The sequence below is a fragment of the Pseudoliparis swirei genome, chromosome 3, assembly GCF_029220125.1.
Source record: "Pseudoliparis swirei isolate HS2019 ecotype Mariana Trench chromosome 3, NWPU_hadal_v1, whole genome shotgun sequence".
In the NCBI taxonomy this organism is placed as follows: Eukaryota; Metazoa; Chordata; class Actinopteri; order Perciformes; family Liparidae; genus Pseudoliparis; species Pseudoliparis swirei.
The window spans coordinates 14,734,704-14,745,679 of NC_079390.1; the positions used below are offsets into that span (position 1 = coordinate 14,734,704).

The 10,976-nt window shown below is 49.1% G+C and overlaps 1 protein-coding gene across 4 annotated transcripts; it reads right to left on the reverse strand.

Annotated features, from left to right (window-relative positions):
* Nucleotides 1-23: 23 nt before the first annotated feature.
* Nucleotides 24-10,964, reverse strand: prdm15 (PR domain containing 15). 4 transcript variants are annotated; one of them, XM_056442356.1, is made up of 24 exons: nt 10,377-10,964; nt 9,795-9,834; nt 9,627-9,720; nt 9,079-9,214; nt 8,777-8,929; nt 8,571-8,676; nt 8,420-8,485; nt 8,043-8,246; nt 6,781-6,966; nt 6,552-6,646; nt 6,379-6,466; nt 6,091-6,258; nt 5,824-5,918; nt 5,563-5,694; nt 4,631-4,789; nt 4,348-4,511; nt 4,048-4,127; nt 3,221-3,340; nt 2,324-2,455; nt 2,112-2,195; nt 1,857-2,032; nt 1,667-1,747; nt 1,188-1,409; nt 24-987 (listed from the first exon to the last, which is right to left on the reverse strand). In XM_056442356.1, the coding sequence occupies exons 1-24, from the start codon at nt 10,473-10,475 to the stop codon at nt 460-462; spliced, it is 3,408 nt and encodes a 1,135-aa protein (XP_056298331.1). In that variant the 5' UTR covers nt 10,476-10,964; the 3' UTR covers nt 24-459. The 4 variants fall into 4 exon arrangements, with proteins under 4 accessions (XP_056298331.1, XP_056298326.1, XP_056298339.1 ...); XM_056442351.1 differs by having other exon boundaries at nt 9,079-9,232; XM_056442364.1 differs by having other exon boundaries at nt 9,079-9,232; nt 10,393-10,411.
* Between the last annotated feature and the right edge of the window lie 12 nt (nt 10,965-10,976).

Consider the following 10,976-nt stretch of genomic DNA (forward strand, 5'->3'; position numbering starts at 1 on the left):
AGACAAACCAAAAGAACCACCACTTCAAAGAGGTATTTTGTTTGAAAATAACAATACAAAAACTCTTCCAGTACTTCCAGCTCGTCAGTAAAGACAGTTTACAGCATTCAAAAACAACATTTCAACACTGACGCACCACGTGTGTCTTTCAGGTCCTTTCTCATCCTTCAGCAGATTTATCTTGAAGACATGCATGATTTTAAAAGGCTGGTAAGGCATTTGAATATTCACCATGCTGCTTTGGGTCAGTGATTTAAGCTACATGTACCATTTCTCTCCTCTTCTTCTTAATATTATGTTAGTTATTTACAGCTGTGACTTTTGTCAGTATAAAAAACATGACAATTGTCATTCACTTCCATGGGGCTGGAGAGGCATTAGGGTGACATTGATAAAAATCTATTCTACTATATTACAATATCTGTGAGTGTGAGGTGACCAGCACCTCCAGTCTCTGGCCTAGTAGCCGAACATCTGCTGCACGGAGCCGCTTTGCTGCTGCGGTGTGGGCGCCTGGCTCTGGATGGGCCTGCCTGGCTCCGGGCCCTGGCTCTCCTGACCGGCCCCCTCTGCACCCTCCACCGCGTGGGAGACCTGGCTGCCTTCGGCCGGCGGTACGGGCCTCCAGGCCAGAGTCTGGGTCTCCAGCTGGTGGCCCATGGGGTCGACCAGAGTGGTGACGTTGATGAAGTGGGCGACCGACTGGGAAGCCGCACCCCCGGGGCCCACCGTCTCTGGGACGAGGTCGGCCGGCCGGTTGTGGAGCATGGCGGAGCCGCTGATGGTGTCGAAGGTGACGGTGAGGATGGAGTTGTCCAGGGTGAGGGGCGGGTCGCCGGCCGTCAGGTGGCCCACGGCTACGGGCCGTAGGCTGGTGAACTGGGCCGGGGCGTGGCCGGTGATGGGCGTCACGGTGACGTTGGTCAGACCCACCGAGCTATTGGGCAAAGAGTCTGATGGAGCGCTGGTGTCGGCCAGGACCACCACCTGAAAAAGCAGCGGGGCAGATATACATGTTCTATATATATGCTTTATTTAAGAAGGGACAACACACACAAACACAATTAATGTGCCAGATTTAGCCAAAACAGCTAGTTAATATACACACACACACGCGTGTATATAAAAATAATAAAGAAGCGATTGGACAATTTCCTCAGAACCTTTGTGAAGAGCTTCCCGTCTACCTGTTGGATGCTCTGCACAGCAGAGCTGGTCTCGGTCTCGTCGCCGACGATGACGGCTCTGTACTCCGCCATGGCCTCGTGCCTCGCCTCGGCCAAATCAACGTAGTCGTTGGACTCTGAGAGCTCCGGCTCAGCCAGAACTCTCTGCTTCTTCTTGTGCTGTCTGGAAGGGCGGCGGAGCCTCTCTTGAGGCGGGCCGTCTTTTTCCAGCATCAGAGTGGGCTATTGGGGGGGGGGGGGGGGGCTTCAGTCAACAGGATGCACAGAGAACCTAGTACGGTGGTGCCATAGCTCAAAATGTGAAGGAACAGGAAGTCTTTATATGATAGAGTTCTATATTCAACATCCCATCCAAAAAGCTGATGAGGCTAAGGAACATGATGCCCAGTCGGCCAGATGTCGGCATCATTTTAGCATCCAACTAATTCACAGATAAGAAACGGGGATCATGCATCGTGAGAGTAATCCTGTAATCCAACCTGCTCGATGCTGATGGATGACTCGTTGATTGTCGATGCTTCCGGAAGATCATCAAACTCATCCAGTCTCACAGACACCACCTGGAGGCGCAACGGACAGCCATGACACAAAAGGATCAGTGGGGGAGGGGGGGCAATCATACGGGACCCTATCATACGGGACCCTTTTCCCGAGGGGGGGGGGGCTCACCTCCGGGTGCTTGCGCCGCAAGTGGCGGTTCATGGAGGCGCGGGTGGACACCTTGGTCCCACAGAGGTGACACGACTGGGCCTCCACCTTCTCGTGGGTGAGGTGGACGTGCTTCTGCAGCATGTACTCCGTCAGGTACTTCTTGTCGCACGTGGCACACGTCCAGGTCTTACCCACTGCAGAGCGAGCGAGAGAGAGATCACATCGCTGTAACTTTGAGTGTGTTTAACTTCTCGTGGCCTGACGGACACTCGCCTGTGTGGATGAGCTTGTGCGTCTCCAGAGTCGTCCTCTCGCTGAAGGTCTTTCCACACAGCTCGCACATGAAGTCCTTGATCCCTGCAAGCGGAGCGCCAGACACACGGTGAGCTCTCGTCTGTCAACATCCCTCGAACACGCAGCGATCACATGTCCACGCCGGGTGTGGTGGTCCGAAACCTTTTAGAGTTACACACACTGCGTCTCACCTGTGTGTCTCTTGTAGTGCTTCAGCATGTTGACCTTCTGGGCGAACTTGCGGTTGCACTCTTTACACTCGTACTCCTTGATGCCCTTGTGGAGCTTCATGTGGTGCCTCAGAGCGTGCTTGGTCTTCATGCCTGCGCAGGAAAACATCCGCTCGATATCGCGATGATCCAAACATCCTATTTAATGATCTGCAGCACATGACCAGGACGCAGAGTCCGGCGCGAGGGGTAAAAGAGGTCGCCTGAGTCTGGTATTTAATCACAGCCGTGTGTTGGGCGGAACATGAATCAAACAAATCAGTGTAATCTCCCATTCCTTTCAGGTGCAGCTGGCTCGTCGCTTTTTAAATGGCAGATTTGACAAATTGGAAAAGGGAGCGTTTTCTTTTCTGCAGGGATTTTTTTAAATATCTAGTATCAAAGCAGAATTTTGTTGTTGTGGACTTTGGAAAGGATTACGTCAATTCTCATCCAATTTAGCTTGACTTAAGAAATACTCTGGAGTTATGAATACTAATAATATAATATAGAGTGTAGCCTCATAATGTGCTCTTTAAATAGCAGGAAAATACAGCATCTCTGACTTCAGAGCAGGCTGTTGTTGGTCAACAGAGCAATCGCTTTCTGGCTGAAGGGTTATTTGGGAGTTTTTCCTGATCCGATGTGAGGTTTTGGGGCAGGGATCTCTATGTGTACAGATTGTAAAGCACTCCGAGACAAATTTGTAATTTGTGAAATTGGGCTATATACAAATAAACTGAATTGAATTGGTTGCCTCCAGACAGCCGGCTGACCGCAACTTATTTGTAAGGCCAACATGGCCGCTGGAGCACAACTCCCTGCTGACGGCGCCCTTTGCAGTGAGAAACGAGTGTGTTGCATCAGCGAGGGCCTCACCTTTCCCACACTCCGCACACAGGAAGTCCCGGATGTCGTCGTGGACCCTGAGGTGCTCCTTCAGCATGTCCTTCCTTGCGAATGATTTGTCACACTTGTCACAGCCGTGGCTCTTCACCCCTGGGTGACCAAACACGCGTTAGCAAGCACGTGAAATACAAATGAGATAAATGCTTTTCTGTCTTGTCGTCACGTGTCTCTGGAAGTAACTTGCGTTTCCATTTTCTGTTATTATGCCAAAACAGCGCAACTTTTTCATTTCTTCTCATGTAATTCATGCATGACAAGAACATCATCTGGAGACCCGATAATGAGCTTTAAAATAAAAGAAAAGCTGCACTTTATAACTTCAGCTCTTCATAATCCCATTTAGAAGTTGTTTAAAAATTCTGCACGGTTCGGCCCAATGTGAACAGAATATAGTTGAGGTGGAGCTCCCACCTCACTCACTAACACCATGGCAACGTTGTACTTCCTGCTTACATTCCAATCCCCAAAGCATTATGGGAAGTGAAACATGTTTATCACAATAGGAATATGCAAATATGAGTTTTTTCTTTGTTTGCACCACCAATGGAGTCTTTTGACAATACTGAGACTCGTAATGTCCTAATGTCATGAAATCCCAGCACCTCTCCTCAATCAAATAACACACAGGCGTTTGTTTCCACAGCGTTGCTTTTACAACATGTGACCATGTGGGGCGTCCATCGTCTCAAACCATCCACCTCAGGAGGAAACTTCCAACGCTGAATGGTTTCGCGATCACACTCAGGATGGGACAAACGTGCGTATGAAGCGGGTCTCGGGCCGCCGCCGCCGCTCACCAGTGTGGATGATCTTGTGCCTTTCCAGGTTCCCAATGCTATTGAAGATCCGGCCGCAAATTTCACACGGGTGGATGTACCTTCAGGGACACATGACCAGAATTTTTAATTACTACGATTACTTTGCATCGCACGGTCATTTATTTGATCTTCACGATGTCACTTTGAAATGTGACCTCTCCTGATCCGTATCGCCACGTCCTCCTAGCGGCAGCGTTTACCCGAGAGCTCTTATGCAGCCCGACCTGAACCTCAACAGGAAAGACGACATTTGGAGTACCAACGATGAGCAGTGCTTACTTCTGCACCGCGGGGTCAGGCAGCTGCTCCCTGTGGATGACCAGGTGAGCGTTGTACGTGGCCTTCAGCGCGAAGCGGCGGTTACAGATCCCGCAGCCGTAGCCCTTCTCCTTGTGCTGCTCCAGGATGTGCCTCAGGTACTCTTTGCCCTTTGCAAACGACAGCTGGAGAAGAGGAGGGAGGTCCGAGGATTTGTGTGAAGGGGAATAACCAGGCAGGGCACACATTGTCAGTTTGTGTTACTCCATCGTCCAGTAGCTTGGTGCAATGGGACAAAGCTTACCTGGCATTTCTTGCAGTTGTACTTGTGGTGCTCAGGATCGTCTTCCTCATCCTCATCCTCCTCGTCGCTGTCGTCATCCGATTCGTCGCTGTCTCCGGCTGAAATGCCGATCTTCTTGATGAAGCACTCCCTCTCCTCTTCGTCCATTAAGGCTATATCCTGGAGCAAACACAGCTCTGTGAAATCATTCAGCACAGTGACAGCGAGGACCCACAGGGGGGGGTCCAAACCTAATTTTTTTCCAGCATTTAGTCCTATCCGAGGAATACGTCTCTCCAGAACCTACTATGTACATCTGTTACATTGCATGAGTGTCATGGGAGTTGATTCATAAGCGTTCCTCTTTAAAAAGTGTAAAAGCACTCATTATGTTTCAGAATCATATATTTATTATTATCACTTGATTGATAGATGTGCTCATCACTTTATTGTAGTAGTTGGTTAAATTCTTTGACACACTGTCAGGTACCTTGGGTCAAGTTTGCCTTAATCGATAATAATTCACCATTGTGATGTATTTCTTATTATATTTTGTATTATTTACCTGAATATGCAACATTACTACCGGTATTTAATAAACCCAATAAATAAATAGCTAAATATTTCGCTCTGAATTAAAGTAGAGTAGAAGTAGAAAATGGAAAAACTAAAAGTACGTACCTCTAAATAGTACCCAAGTCCAGTACTTGAGTAAATGTACTTAGTTACTCTCCACCACTGTAAATATGCATCACGACATCGTGTCACAGACCATTAACCCTTACCCACACACTGTAGGCAGAGAGCTACTCATGCTCTATTTTAGCATATTAATTGGAGAAACAAATATAAGCTGGTTTCCTTGAGATCCCCACACCTGTGCCTAGTCGCTCGCTGATTCCGAAAATAAATGGAAACCAGACCCTGGGCCGCCGCTCGGCCCCCCGTCTCACCTTGAAGTGAACGTGGATGTGATCTCGAAGGACGTCCACGCGGAAGAACTTGCGAGCGCAGATCTCACAGGTGTACTTCTTATCGCCGTGAGTCAACAGGTGCTTGTTCATGTTGCTCCTACAGGAGAACACCTGTGCACACACACAAACACACTCGTCACAGAGAGAAGTCCTAGCTGAACACCCTTGATGCATTCCCGCCCCCCGTCCTCGCGTGCAGCTCTTTGACCTGCCGCCATGACTCATAGCCGTCGGGCTCACCTTGCCACAGATGGGACAGGGGGACGGCTCCTTCCTGTACCTGGTCCCTTCTTCTCCATTGGCCTCCAGCTCCTCTCGCTTCATGTGCTTTGGTCCTGTCAAGATGAATGCTTTTGTTTTTGACTTAGAAGCAGACTTTTTTTTAAAATCCAGTCCCATGTTTCTAAACCCCCCCAGATTGTTAAACCTGAACACGTAGCACATTTTCCACACAGAGAGACAAAGACAGAATGAAGACGAAGCTCTCCCCCTGGAAAAAAAACTCACCCACGCCATGCCTCCTGTGGTGCTCCTGCATCACGTCTTTGCGGTAGAACATCTTGTTGCAGATTTCGCAGGAGTAGAGCTTCTCGCCGTGCTTCTTCTTGTGCTTGGAGAGGTTACTGTTGGTGGAGAAGAAGCGCGAGCAGATGTCGCACTGGAACGTCTTGTCGTCTGGAGAGAGGGGGGGGGGGGGGGGAGAAAGTGGAAGACGATGATTAGATCTGATGGAGGGCAACACCTGTCAAAGGGAGACAAGCGAGGAGATGATCAGTTCCTGAGAGTCTAACATACCTGTGCGACAGTTGTGGAACTTTAAGGCATTTTCCAGGCGGAAGGATTTCTCGCACGTGTTGCATTTGTACCTGTAGTCCTGGTCAGACTGTTGGGAGCACATGCAAAGACGACTCATCGACGAGCAAGGCAACCAAAAGCTGCTGAGCCCGCGGCTCCGGAGACTAACTCACCATGTTCTTGCTGTGCTTGTAAGAGATGTGCTGCTTCAGACTCTCCTTGCGGCTGAACAACTTGTCGCATTCATCGCATTTGAACAGCTTATCACCTGCGGACAGCGCACAGAGAAAGGGATCGCTTGAAGCTCCGCATCCACACATTCCAAATGCCAAGCGTCGTCGAAGTATGCGATGAATTCAACGTTGTTCTGAGAAGCTCCTCGGCACACTGATCTCCGCGTACCGTGAGACCGGATGTGCCGGTTGAGGTTGCTGCTGTTCTGGAAGACCTTGTTGCAGAGGGAGCAGCGGTACACCCTCTTGTGCTCTCTGGCTTTGAGTCTCTTCAGGGCGGGCCCTCCCTCGGCGGAGCCCCGCAGGCTGCCTCTCTCTGCTGCTGGCTCCGAGCTCGACAACGAGGGCTTCACATCTGCACATCGGGAACACAATGTCAAGAGAGGAAACACAGCAAAAACACATATTGGCGGGAAATCTCTTATTTACTTGTAAATGAAATACTTTTGTCCAGGATCTTGAATTTGGCTTCTGAAGATATTATCATACAGTTGAACATGTATTCCTTCTAATTACAGTAAATAGAAGGCAGTCCCGTTCACTAATATTACATTACATAATCCAAGAGGCATAGACAGGTTGTGTGAGCTGTGAGGGTATGATGTACAGCCAGTGGGTCATTGCTGTTCATCTAGTAACTGGACGATGTTAATCTGGACCAAAGCAGTGCACTGGGACACATTCGTCCTCAGGGCAAGACCGCCAAAGCTAGTTTTGTTTCCCAGAATGCCATTCGACGACCTCTGAAGGGATCAAGTTGCAACGGGTTCAGGCACATTGTACAGAGTTGTGTGCGTTACACATGTAGGAACAAGGAGGTGGCGTGACAGCAATGTGCTCCACCAACCAGGCCCAGGACTCTTATCTCCACCCATTGACACCACATATTTCATATTCTTTGATACTTCGTACTGTGAACCATGGGAACATTTTCTAATGTGTGCACAAAGCTTCCATTTCAATTCAGATATATTGTAAATATCTTTATTGTATCGTCACATTTGTATAGTATTGTTTTATTCTATATTTATGTTTCTTGTACACATATTTATAGTACTTTCATGGTGTTTTTCCTTTGATGATTCCTGCAACACTTACTATGTTAATGTTTAGCACCAGTACACCAAAGAAAGTGATTTGCATGCGGAGGCATGAATTATTCTAAATCTGATAGCAAGTGGAGAAAATAAAATGAGTGAGAACTGTAGTGCAATGTGAAATGCAACCGCAGTGGAATAACCAATGTATCCGAGATGAACTACTAATTATAGTTTGTTGAACACCGGCACCAATGAGTCTCAAACAAGCGCTTTGCTCCGTCATAAACTCTAATGCTGATGATTAGACCGTAACAACTGCCATCTCAACATATCCAGCAGGTTCTCTCTTAACTCTGGTGGGTTTCACGCTGAGGGTCATGACCTCTCTCACCTTTGCTTCTGCGCGCCGTAGCTCCGGGCCTGCGTCCCTTAGCTCTCCTCCCTCGGCCCTGCACTCTCTTGCGGGCCGGTTGAGCTGCGGGGGGGTTGAACACCTTCTCCTCATTGGGGCCGACCAGGCTCTCGCTCTCCTCCTCCTCCTCCTCCTGGGGCATCGCTGCTGTCGCCGTCTCATCCAGGTGACTCAGCATGTCGCCTGCGGTCCACAGAAGGAAGTAGGGGAATCAGAGCGTGTAACCATGCCGCAGCATTTCCCTCAGCTTGGAGAAGCTTTGATCAGACTTCCATCCCTGTTGAGTCCCTGTCACCAACAGCTGACCCCGACATGGCGCAGCTTCAAGGAGCACTTATGGTTTTGAACGACCTTACCTGCGTTGTTTTCTTCAGCCACTGGGGGCATGTTTGTTCCAGTTGTGTCTGAGGTCTCCACCAAATCTGAGTAAATAAGAGAGACCAGCGATAAGACACAACCCACACTGTCGCCACGGGACGACAGCATCCGGCCGGCAGTGTCATCTACCTGGCAGAGGTGCTGGTAGAAGTGGAGGCCTAAGCATGGGCTTCTCCATCTTCTTGGCGTAGAAAGCCCCGTACCAGACCCGCAGCTCCGTTCCCGGGAACACGTCCTGGGAAACAAAACATTATTAGACGCCAATCTCCCGTTAGAGAGGAATGACTAAAATCTTAAGATCAACCGAAGCTCAGGTCCGGGATGGACTCACGCACCTGGGAGGTGTTGAAGTACACGCCATCGTCCTGCTGGTAAGCTGTCAGATTCTGGTGTGTGTGGTCGGCGGCGGGCCGCACCAGCATCATCCAGTTGCAGTCCTCTTCACTGCTGGAGTCGTAACACACCACAACGGCGTTGTTCTGGAAGATCTGCCCATTGGAGGATGGAGGATGGAACAGAAGAGGAAGCATAAATGACTACCATATAATGCAGTTATGATAGTGCAGAGCATCAAGCGTGCATATGTGTGTGTGTGTGTGTGTTCTACACGTAAACTCCAGGATTCATCAGGCTGCACCTTAAGAGGGAACGCTCCTTCCTTCTCCAGATAGGGGACCCTCTTGGCCTCAAAAGGCCCAAAGCGGGTCCTCTTGACAAGCCGGCGCATCACAAACACTCCCTCCTGCCCGTCGGCCACCTGTCGGATCTCCAGGCTGTTTGGCAAAGACGACCTCGAACAAGGAGAAGAGCAGTTTGGTATGATGGTTATGAACTCGCACAAAAACAGAAAAAAAGTCCTTTATATTGTTTCCTTTATAATTCATGTTGTGCGATCAAACGAACTGATTTGATGTTTATGGGGCTTTTTAAAATAGAACGTGGATGTGCCTGACGAATTAGCCCATGTGGGATGGAACATCAAGTACCAGAAAAACTAATCTGTCTTCAAGGTCTGAAATATGAATAACATGTCACTTGGACATGCTTTGTATTGTCATGCTCCTCTCCAGGAAGGACAGAGGTCAGTATACTCCTCTTCTGGCTCTGGCTGAATCTCTGAAAATGGACTGAAGTTAAATGGAAGGAATCCCTTGTTTGATTGCAGTCGGTGAAGTTCAGACTCACCGGGCCCGGCTGAGGACGAAGGAGTCCTGGACGGTCACCAGCGGGCCCAGCTCGGGGCACTCCGAGTCATGGTACTGGCCACAGTCCTCACACCCTGCAAACACACATCACACCTGTCACCGCAGCCCAGAGTCACACCGTCAGCAGTACAGCTGGGTTCATACTCACAGATGAACTCATCTGGCGCATGCTCAGCCATTATGCCAACCTACAAGTGGGAGAGAAGCTCATCAGACCATCATCATGCCACGAAGAGCAAACAAGTGCCCCACAGAGCGCCTTACAGGAGGGAAGTAGTTTCAAGCGTGTGGAACTTCCCAGCCTGCACGCACATTTAACCTGGGACATTTGAATGCATCACACCTCTCCGGGCCAGACGGCGGCGTATTATGAGCACATTAGCCGGGGTTCGGGTCTAAGCGGTACAGTCGGCGCGTGCATATTAATGTGTGCAGTCCGGGCAGGAGACGAGATCCGGGATTTGAGTCGCTCCCAAACGCTAGCCGGGTTTTAACTCCGATCTGAGCGGCTGCTCCCCGGTAAAATGTAACAAAGAACAGTCGGCATGGCGGATGGACCGGGGACGCGAACCGCCAAACCGGAGTCGATGCTCTTCAACGACAGGCAGTCGGCGGTGGAGGCAGCGCACGGAAGCGCGAGGCAAACCGGACGGACCGGCTGCAGCTTCACGACAGAACTGCGTCGCCATTTTGAGGTTACTCGATGTACATTGAGAGGGAAACACGTTACTTTTTCTGTAAAATACCCTTCATTTAGCGAATCCTGACTCCGGGTTCCAATCCGCTCCAGAAACGGCGCAGGACCGGAAATGAGATGCGCCCAGTGCATTGTGGGTAGTGTAGGCTCGTCCGAATCGCTACAAAGCGACTCAAGGAGCCGTTAATTAGACGTATTGGAGGTTGTGGCGTAATTAAGGCAACACATAAAGATATGGAGATGCAGTTTAATGTCTAGACTTCGTCCTAATGACCACAAAGTCTTATATAATAGCATCACAGTATTATACGTAAGATGAGTAGAAGTAGTCATTATGCCGTAGTCCTCTTCATGGTTATATAAGTATTACCACTGAGTACGTTTGTTGTAGCTGGAGTATTGATCTACTTTATTATACTTCATTGTTTTGCATGAAAAAAATTACCAAATAATGTATATATCATGAAATAAGAGGATAAATAAGAATAAAAGAAAAATCTAATACTATACTTGTGAAAATATACAGATGATAACTCAATTCCAGACTAAAATGTCTTGATAAGAGGGGGATTTGTTTTCCCTGAAACAATCAGCATGTGCTAGGACTCCAAAGGGTTGGTGTTGGGAACAGAC